Raw genomic sequence first — 19,278 nt, forward strand, 5'->3', positions numbered from 1 at the left:
GGGGTTGTGCACACCTCGTTAGCGTCAAAGACAACAACCTGTTTGATGCCTGTCATAGAGGGGAGGGGGAATGTTTTTGTGTAAACACAAGTCAAACACAACCCCTCCCAACAGATCTCTTGTGATTGGGAATTTAAAATTTCAAATCCCCTCCCCTTTGAAATCTCTTGTCAATGGGACAATGTCAGACTCAAGCTCAGCGCAGAGTCTGAAATCAGGCTAATATGTTGTTACTAAGCCCACTGCTACCATGCATGAAAGAAAAACAGACTAGCATAGTTTTGATTTTTTTCTTTTTTTTTTTTTTTGAACAAAATATTGAAAACCTTTTTTTCCATTATGTAACAAAAAGAATCCATGTATCCATGATGAAATATAAAACAAGCACTGTGGATGGTACAATACACAAGCATCATCTGCTCAAAAATGAGCGGTTACTCTGTCAACCTCCAGAAGATCGTCCAGGATCTGCAAAGAAAAAGAGAGTATAAGAACAGACAGTAAACCAATGCCGTAAATGCACAACACAGCATGTTTGAGTTCTGTTCATGTACTGTACTTACAATGTCTTGGGTGGTACCAATCTTCTTGGCCAGTTCACTGCGCTCCATGGTGCTCAGGTAAAGGTATTTGTTGAGGAGTTCTCCATCCAAGATGTTCCTCACTGCATTCTGCAGAGTTCGTCTGTCAGCCTGCAGCATTCTAGACAAGGAACCACCACACACAGAAGTTTTAATCTGAGGCGTCACGGTTTCTTTTTATTTTATTTTGAGAGCGTAATACATATTGTGCCAACTTCACTGAATGATACTCTCATTCAGTGTAACTTCAGTAATGTATATTTTTTAGCAGTGAACAAGTTCCAAATCTGTTCTTGTTAGCAGTGTTATAGAATCGATGATATGTCTTGGCCAATAAGAATGGAGTATCTGCTTGTCATTTCTCAGTGCAGTGTAAGCTAAACATAAACTCCTCATAATGAATGAAGTACAGATCCAAACCTGAAAGCCTTTGGGTTTAGGCCCGCATGATGTGGAAGCATGGTGGTGAGCGCATTCTGCAACATGAGCAGTCGGCGGTATGTCTTCTCCTGCATGGGCAGCAGCAGCCCCATGCCTCCGTCTAGTGTGGCTGTAGGAGCACAGGGAAGAGACCACATTTAAACCTAATGGCACATTGGGGCAATACACTAGAACAGGGGTCTTCAACAGGGGGTCCTCCAAATCTTTGTGCGATAGAAACCTTTTTCTCCTTTTTTATATTAACCATTTGAACCCTAATGTCCATATTCTGAGAACTTTAGCCATAAATAGCAGATCTACAAGCTCACAATGACCCCTCGTGTTGAGCTTGGTGTAGAGGAGAAAAAGAGCAGACCAAGTACAAAGTGAAAGGTCAAGTTTATAAAGTATTGACAGTTCAAGTGGTTAAATATCTGAAATTGACATGAATCCAAAATATACTGAGGATAGTGCTGTCAAACAATGAAACTATATGGAATCTATGAAAAGCTTGTGGGGGTCCCTCCCTGCTTCATCTCTCTCTCAACTAAGGGGTCCTTGGCCTGAAAACATTGAAGACCCCTGCACTAGAACATGATGTAATAAGGCAATTAACGATTATCATAATCATCATAATCGATAATTATTTAGATTACTTTGTTAATTGGACTCTTAACTTTTTGAGTGCTCGGATCTCTCCTCTCTTTTTCAAGTTTTATCCCACTGATCCTAGAAGCACCCACCACACGTTTTTAACTTTGCTGCTACCTCCTGAGCACCTAGTTTCTCTTGTTCTTCGCTAAACATTGGCCAAATTGTCAAATATTAGAGGCAGAAATTGTGAAAAAAAAGGGGCGTTGTGAGCATGTAGATCGGCTATTTTCCCAATAGAACCGTGTTATACAAAATGTAATGTCTCAACTCTTAGTGCTCGTCAGGGAGGGGTGGGGGGGGTCGCCAGTTAAAAAATATGATTATGTTGGGGGTCGCGGCCTGAAAAGGTTGAGAACCACTGGGCTTACCAAACCAGGTGATGTGCTTGTTGTCCCAGGTGAGAGTCTTCTTGCTGGCTGTGTCCAGGGCTCCTCTGCAGGGCATCCTCCAGAACGTGTTGATGTGGGCTCCAGCGTTGAAGTCGGCTCGCCTCAGCAGGCGCATTCCACCGAAGCTCTCCTTGGCTGCAATGATAAGACTACGCTTTACACCAGGGTTTTTTTTTTTTAAGTGGGTGACGGGGCACCCTGGGGTGCCGCGCCGACGACAGTCCAGGGGTGCCGCGAGATGATTTGATAATATTTGGAATTTATTTGGGCACTTTGTTATTTTATTTAGTATCATGTCTTGTCAAGTTCAACGTTATTTTCTGTCAGTTCTAACCAAAATGGCTATTATCTCAACGTTTTCCTCGCAACATAATCACTAAAATATCGTCACTGTCGGGCAGAAACCTCGTATCTCCAAGTTTCAAATGTACGTATTTTGCCCTGCTTCATCATACAAGACCGTCGCACAAAACTAGTGACAACAGCCGATCTACAAGCACACAACGCCTCGCGCTGCGAGGCGTTGTGTGCTTGTAGATCTGCTGTTTTCATTAGATTAGTACATTTTATAGATGATAAATACAAAACGAACGGTTTTGGACATACAAGGTTTCCACCCGACAACGACCATAAGGTGCTGGGAGTGAAAATTATAATGTAGGGGTGCCTCGGATTAAAACATTAAGCCCTTTGCACACCGGACAGTTGCGTTGTTTTCGTTTGCGGCATGAATAAAACGCATTGGATTTGGTGTGCAAGGCTGTGCGGAATCGGCGCTGCGGATCCAAAAAGGAGTCATAAAAGGAGTGATGAGTTTTTTACCGCATGCGACAAGACGCACGAATCGAACTGGGTTCGATCGAGAAAAAAACGCACGGCGGCAGCCACTCGTCGCACGGCTAATTCGGAGCCGGTGTGCATGAGGTCATAGAGAATCATTGTTTTCTTTTCAAAAAATGATATAGTCCGTTTTATCTGTGCGGTTAAACGCGCCTGTGTGCAAAGGGCTTTATTCATGGGGTGCCCTGAGACAAAACATTTTGGGAACCCCTGCTTTACACAACACTGGTTCTCAGCGTCAGGTCCAGGGGACCCCCTGGGGTACCTTGGGGGGGGGGGGGTTCTGGGGGTCCCCACCTAAATGGTTGATAGTCGTGAAAAACAAATAGACCCTTGGGTGTCTGTAACTCAGAGTGTACAAATGGAACCTTCTGTGTCAATTTGGTTCTATTTGTACACACAGAGACAAATGAATGTTGAGACTTTTACAGTGTAAATAGGGGTCCTAAAGATTGTTTCAAATGGGGGTCCGTGGACCGTGGCCTTGTGCATATCAAACTGGGGCTCCTTGTGCATTACACAACTGAAAATCGACTTATACCTACCAAATATGTACAGAAGGTATAAGTAATGTTGGAGAAGTTACTTTCAAAATGTATAAAACACTTGAGTAGAGTATACAGTAACACTGGTTACTCATAGAAACATGTGAAAAATGTCTAATACCCACCTTCAGGCAAATACATGTATACACCAAGATTCTTGTCTCGGTCAGACACTGATAGTAGAGATAAAAAACACAAAGATGTGATTAGTAAAGGTAGAAAGATCTTAGATAAGTTAAACAGCCAAAGTATTCTTCTTTTTCCTGAAAGAACATTACCCAGGAATCCAAGCTGGTTGTTGTCCACCATGAATTCAACGCTGTAGACCTCCAGGGGCTTTGGATCCTGTAATAACAAAACAACAAAGGAAAGTCCTGTCAGTTTTGGTGAATAGATCTCCTTGATTTTGACACGTCATTGCATAGGAGTGCTTTTGCATATGTGCATCTTCTGTGCTTGTTCGCTCCGCACCAAGGGCTGTCACAATTATGACATTTTACATGACGATTAATTGTCACTCAAATAATTGCGAATAACAATTGAATTGTGTTTCTGTTGTTGACAATTACATTACTGTTTGGCTTGTAGGCTTGTTGCCCATGGCAGATATACTTACATATTTGACAACTTTATACTTGAAAAAGAACATTGATAGTGGAAATAGCTGATCTACAAGCTCACAGCGCATCACATCGTGACGCGTTGTGAGCTTGTAGATCTGCCATTTCCACTATTTTAGAAAATGTTGGAAAACATGAACATTTTTCAACATGTAAACGATTATGACAATTATGACAAAATAATTGCGATTATATCAAATCATTGCGATTGGACGATTATGTAATAATTGTGAACCCTGTCCGCACCTTGCTGACGAGGGACAAGGTTTTGCTCTCGGTCTGGTAGCGCAGCAGACAGACGCTCTTCATGAGGTCAGCAGCCAAAATGAAGTTCTTAATGCTGTACATCTGGTGGATGTGGAGCTGGGTGTCAATGAAGGCCATGCCCGTCAGGTCATTGTCCTTCAGGCTCCACAGGAATATCTGAGAAAATTGGAGAGGGAGAAAGAGAGTGGAACCGGGGACATTGTGATTATGACATCCCTCCCCTTCGCCATGAGAAGTTGTTCCTTCTCTTTATATGGTGAACTTGTATACTCTTATACAGGGTTCCCACACATCTTTACCAATTCATTTCCAAAACCTTTCCAAAACTTTTCAAGAATATTTAACCCGATTTCCAGGACTATATAACAATAATTCAGCTCAATAACGAGTCGCTTACTCCTATGTGCAATGCCCAAAGACAGGTAGTGTATGCCAGTGATTCTCAAAGGGGCACTCCACCACTTTTCAACCTATCTTCATATAATAGGTCCTCACTAATGTTCATGATAAAATATCACAATTTTTTTCTACTCCGTTTGGGTCTCATAGGAGAGCTGTGGGTGGGTCAAATCCTTCCTACCGGTGACATCATCAATGAGAAATGCAAGCTAATAGAAACTGCAGGCTTTCTATTCCTGAAAAAGTTGCAATGTCAAAGTGGAAGCCATTGTTCTCGTGATAATATTTTTTTTCTTTTTTTTCCAAAAATATTATTATTTATTTTTTTGTCAAACGATGATGTCACCGGTAGGAAGGATTTGACAGCTCTCCTATGAGACCCAGACTGAATAGAAAAAAAATGTGCTATTTTATTATGAACATTAGTGAGGACCTATTATATGAAGACAGGTTGAAAAGTGGTGAACTACTCCTTCAACCTTTTCAGGCCGTGACCCCCGAAATAATCATATTTGAAGAGAGTTGAGGAATTTTGTATAACACGGTTTTATTGTGAAAATAGCCGATCTACAAGCTCACAACGCCTCACAACCAATTTCTGCCTCTAATATTTGACAATTTGGCCAATGTTTAATTTGTCATTTCAGAGGTATTAACAGAATCAATAACCAAAGACAATGCATAGTTATTTTTTCCAGGACCTTCCAGGACCCTTGATCAATTCCAAAACGTTTCCAGTACTGGAAAAATACTTTTCTAATTTCAAAATATTTCCAGGAATTTCATGACCGTGGGAACCCTGTCTTATAACATATTACTGTGTCTTAAACCATGAATATGTAGGATATGCATTCTTTGATTTGTTATTGTTGATGTATTTGGGGTTTCATTTACTTTCTCTTTATATGGTGAATTTGAACAACTGTATATCATATTACTGTATCTTAAACCATGAATATGTAGGATAGGCATTCATAAGCTTTATAGCTTCAGCCAATTCCTTTTGATCACCTCAAACAGTGCTACTGTTCTCTTATGCTTTTGTCGATGTGAGACTTGTATAAATGTATGCTTGCTACTGTGAGTTGATCAAATAAACTAAACTAAACTGAAGTACTTTGAGGACTACCAGACCTTCTGGCCGATGGCTGACACCAGGAACCCACTGCAGTGACACAGAGCTGTGACTGGACCCTTCTGCTCCTTCTCATACAACACTTTGAACTTGTTCTTGGTGAGGGGCTGGCCCGGCTCTGGCACCACCTCAATCACATCCAGGATCAAGATCTGAAACCAAGACAATCAAGTCAGTCGTTCTTTATGCAGAAAATCAGTTATCTTTGGCAAGCCGACAGACACCCTCACACGGTGGACCATAAATTGAGCTAAAAGCGTGTTGGAGCGGTGTGGGTGGGTTCTCCTTACCCTGCCCCTACAGGTGACCTCCTCCCCTTGCATCAGGCAGGTTCCTGCTGCTATGTACCCCTTCAGTCCTGACACGGTCTCCTGGCTCTTCAGAGCCACTGTCTTCATGCTCGTCACATGCTCCCACTCCTCCAGGTCAATCCTGAAGGACACGAATGGACAGGTTATGGCCGTTACAACGGTAGTTGGCGCAGGGATGTGCAGAGAATGAGAGGCAGGGGCTGAAATGTCTAAAAGGGCCTTTTGGTGAAAATATTGAATATAGCAGACCTCCAAGCTCACGACGTGTCGCACTGCGACGCGTTGTGAGCTTGGAGGTCAGCTATTTTCAGTACTTTTCAGTAACGGCATGGATTTCTACACAGCGATGGCAATTCTTTCAACATAAGATGGTGCATTCAAGTTCAGGAGAGTTTGGACAAGGCAGTTCTCTTGAATGCTGCCCTCAGGTATGGCATGGAAAGAGGGCATTTGCATTTATTTCACCATAGTAAAAACTGCATTCATGGTCTGGAGAGGGCACTTTTTTACAGACGGATAAAAGGGCAGGGGCTCCAGCCCCCAGGGGCTCCAGCCCCCTTTCATGTCTATGTGTGCATGTGCCTGAGTTGACGCTATATGAAGATGACATTCACCTTTTGTTTGCAGTTTATTTGATTGTTTAATGGAAACGGACTGTATAGTTTTTGAGCGGTGCTAACCTCTCCAATACGTGGCTTTGTGTGTATGACCATGTGTTTTTCCAAGGGTTTTCCCATCAGTAATACTGATATTTGACCCCCTATGGCATTGTGGTCTATACATCATCATCATCATACTGTAGCGTCCTACTCAAACCAACAGTGTTTCTTCAGGAACAGTATTTTCTAGTGTGAAGTGCAAAGAGAGCACTGCTCATTTCACACTGGTGTGATTCTTTATGTAACTTTGGAGGGGGGTTTGGGGGTGTTACCGTGCGTTGGGGATGGCCTCCCAGCTGACTGGAGAGATGAGCTGGATAGAGAACCTCTCCTGATAAGGGTTGATATAGCGGTCATCTGCAGGGGCACAAAGGAAATAACTATTGTAACGACTTGTGCAAGTACTGTAATCGTCTGGGTATGTATTCAGGTGACTGGGTATTTTGAAGACTGTAGCCCTGAAATGGCTGGGATTCTGGGAATGTATGTTTGTAGGTGACACCTACAGCCAATTAGGGACCAGCATTCCTGGTGATGGTGTCAGCAGAGTTTGATATAAAGAGAAAAATTCAGCTGTCTGAGCCTTATATATGATGAGCAGGTGCTTAAGAAAGCATCATCTATTAAGGCCGATAGCTCTCATCCCCTTTATTCTCTATATGAATTATTGCCTTCCGGCCAATGGCTAAAGGCCCCTGTAACAAAAAATAATAGGTCCAAATTCTCATTCGTACCTACAGTACTTCCATAAGGGCCATAAATAATGGAAGCAAGAGGAGGTAGCTGTAGCTGTTTAGACTCATGGATGGTTGTTGTTACACTTGTACTTATCTGGATCTTGTGACCATGTCTAATTTGTCTATGTCTGTCTATGTTCTTGTTTATGTATGTTCACTGTGTTGTTTTTCTTTTATCATTTGCTGTAACATGAATTGCCCTGTTTGGGACATAGTAAACTTGACCTTGATTATGTCTTCATCAACGGGCAAAGACATTAAGAACTTGAGGCCAGCAGCGCACACCTTGTTCTAGTTATTATTATTTTAAATATCAGATATTCAGAGCGAGATGCTGTACATTTTATACTGTTTTCTAGTCAATTAATCAGAATATGCTCTGCATGGTTAAGAAGGTTTAGATGTGGACAAGAACACCAACACAACTTTGAGGAAGTCTAACCTCTGTCTATGACCTCAAACTCCTTCTCTTCGCCCGTCATCCTGGGGATGCGAGTGGTGGGCTCTTTCACGCTGGTGCAAACAGCGTAGACCTGAGAGGCAAACAGACATCACACACAAGAACACTGGATCAAAGGTTTAATCCCCTTTAAGGTGCTCTTCATTGATTTTTGTTTCTCTCCCTGTCAGAGGACTCTGCGCCCGAGTGCTTTTATCTCAAACTTTCGAACGCGGGCCAGTCAATAAGTATCAGTGTTTTCAACCTGCACCCTGACCACTTGAAAAGGAGCAGCACACCTGGAGTCTAAAGTGATGCAAACGTGTGCAATGTGCACAATGGACGCATGGCTGGAGAAAGCAGGGATCAAAACAGGTATCAAGATCTTTGATACCTACAACTAGGTTCCATGATGTTGTTTATATGTAGCCTGGAGCCAGCCTGTTCGCTCCGTTCCACATTTTGTATTGTCTCTACGCGAGACAATACAAAATGTGCTCTTCTTGTAAATGTTCTGTATGGGGACTACGGATGGAAATTAGTATTCTTGCTAAATCCGGTGTATTTACACAGCATTGTATGTGTGGTGTTCATTAATAAGTGCTGCCGACCACACTTGTTGAAACACACGGATTACGATGATTGTTGTTTATTGATGATTATTACACGGCTTGTTTGAATGCTTGATTCTGATTGGTCAATCGCTGAAATCAGAGGTCTGATATTCCTTGATAACAGACCGCTCCACTCTATAACAGACCGCTGCTTAATCAAAGGGTCAGAACACCTGCTGCGTGTGAATCTTGTGCTGTATCCAACATGTCAGCCATGTAAAAAAACACACAGCGACATTTAGAACTAAACGTTGCTCTCAAGAATGTTTTTGAAAACATTTGAAGCGAGAAATAGACAATGCAGTAACCAAATATGGATTCTATTTGATCAGCACTTCCTTGTTTGCGTTGAGGCGACGTTGAGCTCTGCGGACGGCCACTCTTGGCCAGTGCAACACTTTACTTGGGTCAATGTATTAATTTATTTAGTACTCGGTGGCATATCAACCTGTCGGGCTCCTATCACTCGATAATGACCACTGAGCGAGATGTTATCCTTTATATCTTACGTTAAATGCTGCCTTTTAACCCATTTAGATTTTAGAACAGGTACACATTATTGTGTATCATTATTTTATGCTTTAACTATTGAAAAATAGCAGATATACAAGCTCACAGCGTGGCACCGAGTGCCGTGCTGCGAGCTTGTAGATCCGCTATTTTTGAAAAATCGTGAAAATCTGAATTTTGACCCGATTCTATAAGTGTCTTTTGAATCCTTCTAAGGTTTTTTGAAAAACCCTATGTTTCTATGTCAGCAATCTGGCCAGCCATCGTCAAAGAAAAGGTCCTTTTCACTCAACTGGAGCTCAGTTAGTCTTGAGAGACTACTATGTCAGTGGTTCTCAAACCTTTTCATGTCAAGGACCCCCATGATGATATGTATTTGGCCATGGACCCCATCTCAAAATATTTAGTTCCGGGGAACCCCCCAGAGGCAAAACGAAAGTTACAAACACTTTAAAAATACATAATATACTCAAAGATTTGCACACATTTTCAAAAATAGCAGATCTACAAGCTCGCAGCACGGCACTCGGTGCCCGCTGTGAGCTTGTATATCTGCTATTTTTCACTGGTTAAAGCATTCAATAATTATAGGCCTAAATTGGTTAAGGGACATAAACATAATCTACCAACGTTAATTCTGTGTACATGCATATACAATTTGGGGTAAAATAACTAAATAATAATAATCCCCCCTGTACTGTGTGGGGCAGAGGAGCTGTACCTTGGATTCCACATGATAGGAGACGTAGTGAACAGTGCACCTCAGTGGGATCTTCCGAACAGGCCAGGGGGCGTCGTAAGACAGGTAGGTGGGCAGAACACTGATCCTCAGCTCACCCTGTGGGCAAACACATTCAAACACTGGGTTTAGAAGAGCACAGGGGCGTCAATTGGGTATGGCAGCGGTATGCAGCTGCCATACCATGGGTCCAGGGGGGAAAATAAAAGTTACCTTTAAATATAAATCCATGAATGTCTCTTTGTCTGTTGTTAAATTACAGTAAAATAACTACAACATTTTACAAAATGGTCACTTTAACAAGGTATTGTGGCACGTTTACTAACATGCCAAGTTTAGCTGCTTGAACAACCGTTCCAGGCTGCCATATCCAGCCCAAGAAACCGTAGAAACGGGGGGAAATAGAATGTACTTCTTAAGGTATGGCAACATGACTGGTGTCTTAAGACACCAGTCATGTTGCCATATCTTAGCTTTTTCTGAACTGACGACACTGGAAGAGCAACAGAAAAAACATAGTGGAAATGAAAATGGATAACATGAAAACAAAGGTTGGTATAAAATAAACTGACACTTTATTGACCTAGAACTCATAAATGAACCCAACACAAAAAGAAACAAAGACAACATCTATCCATAGAACAGTTCTTAACCTCTACTGGTCTGTCTCTCTCTCTCTCTCTCTCTCTCTCTCTCTCTCTCTGATTGCTCCCAACAGTGACCTTTCAATGCACAAGCCACAGAAACACACATAGCCTAGATCTGAAGATACGCTACAGAAAATGATTTCCTCTGTGTAGGGTGCTGAGGCAACGTTTCCAAGAAAGTGAGGAATGAAAAAGTGAATAATCCCCAGACTAACAAATAAAAACAGTAAACAGTAAAAACTGATGTTGTACTGTCTGGCGAGTGTTTGACAGCAGCTGTCCATAGCCTTCAAAATGATTATGTTATTACATTGTATGTTGAAATTAAATTTAATTTGTTTGGTTCATAACCGGTTCAGGAACATCATGTAGAAAAGATTACTGTAACATATTCTTTGGGGTGGAATGAACTGACAACATCCACTCACTCACATTACAAATATATATGCGATAAGGTCTTGCTGCGCGGTCATTATTACGGCTTATATGGACACGACGGGGTGATAATTCCCCGAGGCGGAGCCGAGGGGAATTATCAGCCCGAAGTGTCCATATAAGCCGTAATGACCAAGCAGCAAGACCTTATAGCACTTATTACCCGGCTAATACATAAAATTAATAATTTGACTCAAAACTAAAATCAAAACAAAGTGTTTCCTTGTTTACAGACGGCTGAAAGTGCGTCCCCCCGAGCGCAACACGCTCGCCTTGGAAAACAAGGAAGTGCTGATCAAATAGAATCCATTTCTGTTACTGCGTCGTCTATTTCTCGCCTCAAATGTTTTTTAAAACATTCTTCAGAGCAACGTTTGGTTGTAAATGTCGCTGTGTGTTTGTTTACATGGTAGACATGTTGGATACGGCACGAAATCCACGCAGTGCAGCCTGAATACAGCAGCTGCTCTGAGCCTTTGATTAGGCAGCGGTGAATTATAGAGCGGAGCGGTCATTATACGCTCATAATTCACCGCTGATTTCAGCGCTCGACCAATCAGAATCAAGCGTTCAACCAAGCCGGGTAATAAAGCAGTGTAATATCTTGGTGTACTGTTACTGTACCTGTTTGTTGAAGTAGAGGAAGCCTTTGGGACAGTTGATGTTGTGGAAGGGGGAGAAAGACTCGATGGAGCCATCAATAGTCATGGGATGGAGTCTCATTGCTCCCCGAGCTGTTACCAACATCCAATGAGGGGACGGCCCACAAATGAACACCTGGACCAGCCACACAAAATGGACAAATACACAGCGATTTTCCAACCATTTTACTCACAATCAAAACAGCTTGCAAATGTTTTCTGGACATTTGAAATAATTCATGTGTTAAAGTGCTGGTAGATACAGTACATCAAATGACATAATTCCCAGTTACTGATGCAAGTCTACCAAACATCAAAACCATCAAAAGAAAGACAATGTCTTTTAAAATGAATTGTTAAAAGTTGTGTGGCAAAATGAGGATGGCAAGTTTGAAAGGAACATGTTCTGGGTCATTCAGTGCCTTATTTCGATTTAAATCAGATGATTTCTATGGTTGTAAAAGTTGTAAAAGAAAACTTAACTAAAATATCCCCAATTTAGGGGTTATGTTTTTTGTTTTACTCAACATTCTCACCTATAATGACATGCCCAAAAAAGGGACACCAGATTGAAATTAGTCTTTTGAGCGAACACAGTCACAATGCTTCCATGGCACCATGGATGTTGCACAGGCGATGAAATGTCCTTACCCCAGAGTATCCAGAGATGTCTTCAAAGTATCTGAATCTGGCCACACGACTCCTCACAGCTAAAGCATCTTCACCAGCCCCGCCGTCTGCCTTCTTATCCTTCCTCAGCTTGGTCTTCTTCTCCCTGAAGTTGATGTTGTGAGGCATCTTTGTAGAGCAGCACAAATATATATTAGAGCCTTTCATAGATTCCATATAGTTTCATTGTTTGACAGCACAATCATCAATCAGTGTATTTTGGATTCACGTCAATTTGTGTTTTCAGATATTTAAACATTTTCCCCCTCTACACCAAAGCTTTTTGCCGAAAATAGCCGATCTACAAGCTCTCACGCGGTGAGGCGTTGTGAGCTTGTAGATCTGTTATTTTTGGCTGAAGTTCTCAGAATATGGACACGAGGGGTTCAAGTGGTTAGTTCAAGTGGTTAATATAAAAAAGGAGAAAATAACTTTCTATCGCTCAAATATTTGGAGGGCCCCCTGGAGTAACTCTGAGGACCCCCTACGGGTCCCGGACACCCTGTTGAAGACTCCTGTATTATAGATTGTTATCATCATTACTGATCACTACAAGTGTCGTCTGGCTACTCTTTAAATCTTACCTTCTTGAAGCGCACTTTCAAAGTGCTTTGAGTCTGCTGATCATAGGGGAACGCCTCGTAGATTAGAAGTTCTTGCTCCACATGGACCTACGAATACAAAATAAATACACTCGGACATTACATGTTAGGGTTTGACAATGAGTAATTCTAATGCACTTGACCACCGTTGTGATCTGTCAGATGAAAACATACTATTTTTCAGACAAGGTAGAAGACTGTAAATGGTTTTGATCCTATCAAAGAAACAGTACTGTGGCTGCATGATTAATTTTGTCATCACAATTATTGATAATTAAATTATTATGCTTTTTTTGAAGAACAAGATCATGTTTCTTAAAATATATATATAGTGCACTTTACTTTACAGATCTATTTCTCAGCTTAGCTGCAAAACAAGGGAATGATTTAGAGACCCCTTACTGTATGGGAACTTAAAAGGATTTCTATGGGGGGTTATGGTCAATCACAGCCACAGGGAGGGTTCTAGCAGCACCATGCGGTGCTGTGAATGGTTGGGAGGCTGGTGTATGCAAGGAGACCTGTGTGGAACTCTGAGGAGAAGTACATGTGTGTGTGTAACTTGTCATGGAGTGAGATACTTTCTGATCAATGGGCATGTTGTTAGTTGGATAATAAAGCCATGTCCCTGCCTGTGGTTTATGGAATTGTTATAATATTGCTATACTGTTGTAGGTATGCATATGTGTCAAGCTAAATGTGCCCCCGGATTTCAATGTTACCCTGTTTTAAGTCTAGCTTGTGAAATGGTGCAACTGGGACACTAGGGGATAAAGTGCACAACTCACCAGCAGGTAGGGTCTAGAGCGATTGTATCCAAGCGACACCAGGGCCACCTCTTTAACCAGTGGCATCTCTCCCTGCCTCGTCACCTCTTCCTTTTTACCCTCCCCCTGCGTTGCAGACTGGCCAGAAGAGCAGTCCACCAACACCCGCTGGCCCACAGGGAAGTTCTTCACCAGGAACACCAAACGCCAGTCTGGGAGCTGAAAGATCTGCACATGGAGAAAACGGAAAGGGTTGGCTGTTGGGTTGATGAATGATTCTCTCTAGCTGCAGAGTTCTCGTGTTTCATACCAGACGAGGTTTGTTTTTGACAATGCATAGTACCGGCTCAACTCAAATAGCCTCTTTTGGTTTTTCCATTAAACAAGATTACCGTTTCTTATTTGGTATCGCCGTCATCAAGGTTCCAAGCAAGCTGAGGCGATACCAAAAGTTGACGTGAAAACGCTGCAGACTACGTACTGATTGAATCATCAATAGCGTCATGGTCTTCCCTATGGATGGAATTCCCTGTAATGCATGTAAGCTCCTGAATACTGTTAACACATTTTTAATCTAGCTGTTGTAAATGTGAAATTAATTGATATTGAGCAACTGCATGGCCTATTTCTGACTTAAAATGTGACCGGCCAGACACGTTTTTTGTTGGACCACGGAGATGATTGGTTCCAGACAGCACTAGTGTCAGCTTTGACCTTTGCATTGTTTAACACTCTGCTATGCAGACAGTTGGACGACACTATAACGACTGGCTACATCATGGGTGTTCTATTCGAAGCGGAAAATTAAATAAAGTGAGAACAGTAGAATCGAGCCAGTGCTGTGCAGTGGAGAAGTAGTATAAATGTCCCAGTGATGGCGTACCTCCATGACGCCGTTTTCCCTGACTATCATGCACCAGTGGGTGGGCTCTGCTTTGCCGTGGATTCCATCACTCCCTGAGGCCATGGCTGCAGTGGAGCTACGAGTGGGCCCATCGTCCCTCACTGGAGCCCCTGTGTCTCCATACAGCATTTCCTCCTCATCGTCCACTGCATTACTGCACACACACACACACACCCACATGTTTCATACCAGTATGCAGCTACACTCAATACAGTCTTCAAAAGTGACTGACTGATGCTCACTAGGGCTGCAACTATCAATCAGCGATTATGCTATCAATTACCTTGATTAATTGAATAACTGAGTGTGTACTTTTCCCCCCTATTTGAACTAAATCAATTATCCTACGAATAAACGTCTGTCTGTCCGACGTCTGTCTGATATACACACATGCTGACATCATTGATACTAAACAGTGCTCAAATCTGGAGTTAACTGACATCACTGGGGCGCCCGCTGGCCTACTAGTGCATACCACATAGGCATTGCCACCGGTAGGCATTGATGCCTGACGGCATCGCCGGTTCAATTCCCGATCCTGACGACCTTTGCCGCATGTCACTCCCCATCTCTCCCCCATTTCTTGTCTGTCTACTGTCCTATCAAATAAAAGATCTTTAACTGACATCACTGATACGTCTGGGTTCTCCAACATTAGTTCTGAGACTCCTACATTCACTCCCTCATATACTATGCACACCCCATAACCCAAACTGCACATAATTCGGAGCAAATACTGTATGTTCGAACGGGCAAAGACGAATATTAAAATTTCATAATTCATCATACTGTACATGAGTCACACACAAATGGCTGATCTAAAAGCTCACAACACGTTGCATCGGGTACATTGTAACCCCCCCCCCCCCCTCAATTAAAGCAACAAGGTTGATTAACCGTTGCACCCCTAATGCTCACACTCATGTTAATGGCTACCTGAGATCATGAATGAGGGTCTCCGTCTCAGACTCGTTCCTGGTCCGGGTGTGCTCGTTAGCAGAGTAGCTGGCTTTGTTCTCTGTGGTGAACATGCCGCTGACGTCTCGGTACGTGCACATCGTAACCACACGGGATTGCTAACGGGGAAAAGACACCAGAGACCACCACACACTGGTCAGGCAACAAGCCTCTCAGAGAGTAGTTCATGTTTGGTTGTAAAGAGAACCTGGGTCTACAAGGTAAGAAAAACACTTCCTCCCCTTCAAACACAAATTTTGTATATTATTTTGGTGTGATAATCAATGAATCAATCTATCTTTCTAGCTGTTGTCAGGGTTAAACCTTGTATCTCTGTATTACATCTTTTTTATCATAGCTTTGTGAACTATTTTATACGTTGACATATGACAGTGTCACACAAAAGCAGCAAAAACAGCCAATTTGTTAAATACCACCCAAATTGTTACAGCTACAGTAAAAATATGTTTCTGGGAGGGGTCAACTCACAGTGTAGATGGGAGCAACGAAAACAGACAATTTGTTAGATATCAAAATTGTGCAAATAGCGGTCCGTGGCCAAATACATATCATTTTGGGAGTCCTTGACATGAAAAGGTTTGAGCACCACTGACATAGGAACATGCGTTTTCCAAAAACATTAGAAGGATTTAGAAGTCATTATAAAATCGGGTCAAAAAATTGAAAGACTTGCACAAATGTTCACAATTCAAAAATAGCAGATCTACAAGCTCGCAGCGCGGCACTCGGTGCCGCGCTGTGAGCTTGTATATCTGCTATTTTTCAATAGGTAAAGCATAAAATAAAAGCGGTTAAAAATCCAAAAGTGACACAGATGTGTGTTCCCGGTCTAAATTGGGGTCAGGTATGTTCCTGGGAGGCGTCAACTCACGGTGGGGATGGAGGGTTTCTGCAGAGACAAGCGGTGAGTCTTGCCCATGTAGGAGTCACTCTTCAGCACGAACATGGTGACCACGCCCTCTGCGGTCATGATGACCACGTAGGGGTCGGCCACGGAGCACTGCACGATGGGAGAGCCCAGGTCCACCGGGATGAAGTGCAGCTGCGTCACTGAAAGCAGAGCGGGACAAAAAGATTGCGTGACTTGGATTCATTTGTATTATATCGTCACTGTCCGGCAGAAACCTTTTACAGTATCTCCAAGTTTTAAATGTGTACATTTTTTCGCAAAGTAAAGCACTGCTTCATCACACAAGGCCGTCGCACAAAAGTAGTGAAAACAGCTTATCTACAAGCACACAACGACTCGCGGTGCAAGGCGTTGTCTGCTTGTAGATCGGCTGTTTTCGCTAGTTTAAATCATTTTAAAAATGATAAATACAAAACAAACCATTTTGGACATACATTGGTTTCCACCCGACAACGACGATATATTAATATGATGTGAAACGGCGATACTAAATGATATGCGCTTGCTTCTTTATGTGTTGTAAACCATCAGGATGTAATGGTTCCGCCTACCACCACAGCCTTGGTGAATGTTCAATTCAGATTCTCTTCTTATACTATTACCGGACATCACCAGATATTTACAGAATTATTTACAGAATGTTGTTTCCATTGTAAAATTATTATATTCTTCTTCTTCTTTGTCATTTCATTTTAAATTAAATAAAACACATCTTCATATCTTATCTGGCAACTATCAGACTGCTGAACAACAACTAAGCCTGTTGCCACTGCACAGACACAGACAGAACTGAACTCTTTCAAATCCATTCTTGACTCAGAATTTTTATTTATGCACGTTACAGATGATGCATTCCATTGATTTATTATGCGGATTAGTTATATATTATGCACTTCTCCTCTCTTTAACTCTAATCTAATTATATATCAATTTTTAACTGCATTGATGAACCTGCACAATAAATACTTTCACCTACCGTAATGTTATGTGACAATAAAGATTGATTCCGATTCTGATCTAGCGTATTACGTGTATTATATACAACACACATACCTCCTTCCAGTAGTCTTATGCCCATGGGGGAGACTTGGATGATGTACTTGTTGTCCCCAATGTTTCCAGCGAACACAGTGGGTCCCTGAGTGGCAAAGCCACTGGTGTCCAGCTCCATGATCTCCTGGCCCGTCTGAAGGATCTACACAGCAACACACATTACAACTTAAACAATGAAACCCCTGCAGTCTTAACACATTCTAAAACCTAACCTAAGCTTTCTGAAAACCTTCAAATTCTTATTAAAGAAATGTAAAATAAATGATGTTGCTGTATGTATAGCAACAACTAATTACAGTTGCAACAAGTCAAAATGGGTGGCCAGTCCACAGCATTCAACGGTCTCAGGGTCTCTAAACTGTTTTGTTGCAAGCAGCTGCATTGGTGTGGACTGACTGGCCTTTATAGAACTGGACCAAGTGGACTTGAGTTACAACTGTACTTTGACTTTTTCCGTCAACACCAAATCTCATTACGAAAAATAGAAAATAATGTACTAGATACAATATCTACAAGCTCACAGTTGCGACGCCTTCTTCTTTTGGTCTAATGTTCCCCACAGAAAAGGGATGCATGTAGTTGAACAATTATAGACCATTTTCAAGACTTAAGATTGAATTTGTTATTTATTTTGTATGGGTAAAAGTCTTAAATTATTGTGTTCTGGTTCCTCAAAGCCAGAACAAAAGATACATGTAAACTTTGTCACACGATGGTGTCGCAAAAAAAGCTGATCTAAAGCCGATCTCATGACACGTTGTGAGCTTGTGTATCTGCTATTTTTCATTTCATTATTACTACAGCCTTTCTCTTTATTGTTTGAACTGACCAAGCCTGCCTACAGATAAAGTCACTGGTAGGCACTAGGCAGGTTTCTGAAATGTCCACATCCCTCCAACTGAAACATGAAATGAGTAGACAGAAATGTTGCCGTCTTATAATGAGCATTAGTGAATAGTGAGGACGAATTATATGAAGATATTAGGGTTGAAAACGGGTGACGCGGTCCTTGAAATCAGCAGAGAAAAGAGAAGAGTGTTTGTTCTGCTGGACAATGAACTCAGCCGGTCCTTGTGTGTGCGTGTGTGTGTGTGTGTGTGTGTGTGTGTGTGTGTGTGTGTGTGTGTGTGTTCACCATAGTGGAGTCTTCTCTGCTTAGAATCAGGAAGCCGTGTTTCTTCTTGTCGTCCTCGATGACCGGCTCTACTTTCTCCTCCTTCTTCTTCTCCTCCTTCTTCTTCTCCTCCTTCTTCTTCTCCTCTTTCTTCTTCTCCTCTTCCTCCTCCCCATCCCCAGCAGCCGTCTCTGGTTCCGCCTCTTTCTCAGGCTCTGGCTTCTTTACAACCTGCAAAATTAAACCAACATTAAAAAAAAAAGAAAAAGATTCCTAGATGCTGTAGGACAGGGTTCCCCAATTAGTTTTCCCCAAGGGCCGAATTATGTCTAGGGTAACAAGCCGAGGGCCACAACATTGCAGGGGGCGACGGTGGCGTTCCCACAACTCCAGCGACAGTTCAGATATCGTCGTTGTCGGGTGAAAATCTTCTATGTCAAAAACCATTTGTTTTGCATTTATCATTTAAAAAATTATTTAAACTAGTGAAAACAGACGATCTACAAGCGAGGCGTTGTGTGCTTGTAGATCTGCTGTTTTCACTACTTTTGTGCGACGGCCTTGTATGATGAAGCAGGGCTTTACTTTGCGAAAGAACATACAAATTTGGAGATACGAGGTTATACTAGTGTTGTTGCTGCTCTTATACCACCATTATTACTGGGGTTGGTGGGGGCCAGACAGTAGCCCCCCGCGGGC

At 42.2% G+C, this 19,278-nt stretch overlaps 1 protein-coding gene across 1 annotated transcript in view; it reads right to left on the bottom strand.

Annotated features, from left to right (window-relative positions):
* Positions 1-353: 353 nt before the first annotated feature.
* The window catches only part of cpsf1 (cleavage and polyadenylation specific factor 1), a 30,111-nt gene continuing 11,186 nt past the window's right edge, over positions 354-19,278 (bottom strand). Inside the window, exons 18-38 of the mRNA XM_080735805.1 lie at positions 18,601-18,810; positions 17,466-17,607; positions 16,374-16,552; positions 15,461-15,600; positions 14,504-14,678; positions 13,642-13,848; positions 12,836-12,922; positions 12,234-12,380; positions 11,566-11,718; positions 9,842-9,958; positions 8,000-8,090; positions 7,093-7,177; positions 6,141-6,282; positions 5,850-6,002; positions 4,296-4,472; positions 3,708-3,774; positions 3,555-3,602; positions 2,024-2,179; positions 1,002-1,131; positions 564-702; positions 354-468 (exon numbers count right to left, since the gene is read on the bottom strand). Coding sequence (XP_080591931.1) covers positions 421-468; positions 564-702; positions 1,002-1,131; positions 2,024-2,179; positions 3,555-3,602; positions 3,708-3,774; positions 4,296-4,472; positions 5,850-6,002; positions 6,141-6,282; positions 7,093-7,177; positions 8,000-8,090; positions 9,842-9,958; positions 11,566-11,718; positions 12,234-12,380; positions 12,836-12,922; positions 13,642-13,848; positions 14,504-14,678; positions 15,461-15,600; positions 16,374-16,552; positions 17,466-17,607; positions 18,601-18,810 — 2,793 coding nt within the window. The 3' untranslated portion in view covers positions 354-420. The remainder of the gene's footprint in view (positions 469-563; positions 703-1,001; positions 1,132-2,023; positions 2,180-3,554; positions 3,603-3,707; positions 3,775-4,295; positions 4,473-5,849; positions 6,003-6,140; positions 6,283-7,092; positions 7,178-7,999; positions 8,091-9,841; positions 9,959-11,565; positions 11,719-12,233; positions 12,381-12,835; positions 12,923-13,641; positions 13,849-14,503; positions 14,679-15,460; positions 15,601-16,373; positions 16,553-17,465; positions 17,608-18,600; positions 18,811-19,278) is intronic.

Source organism: Nannobrachium achirus, assembly GCF_963921795.1.
Source record: "Nannobrachium achirus genome assembly, chromosome: 10".
Classification (NCBI taxonomy): Eukaryota; Metazoa; Chordata; class Actinopteri; order Myctophiformes; family Myctophidae; genus Nannobrachium; species Nannobrachium achirus.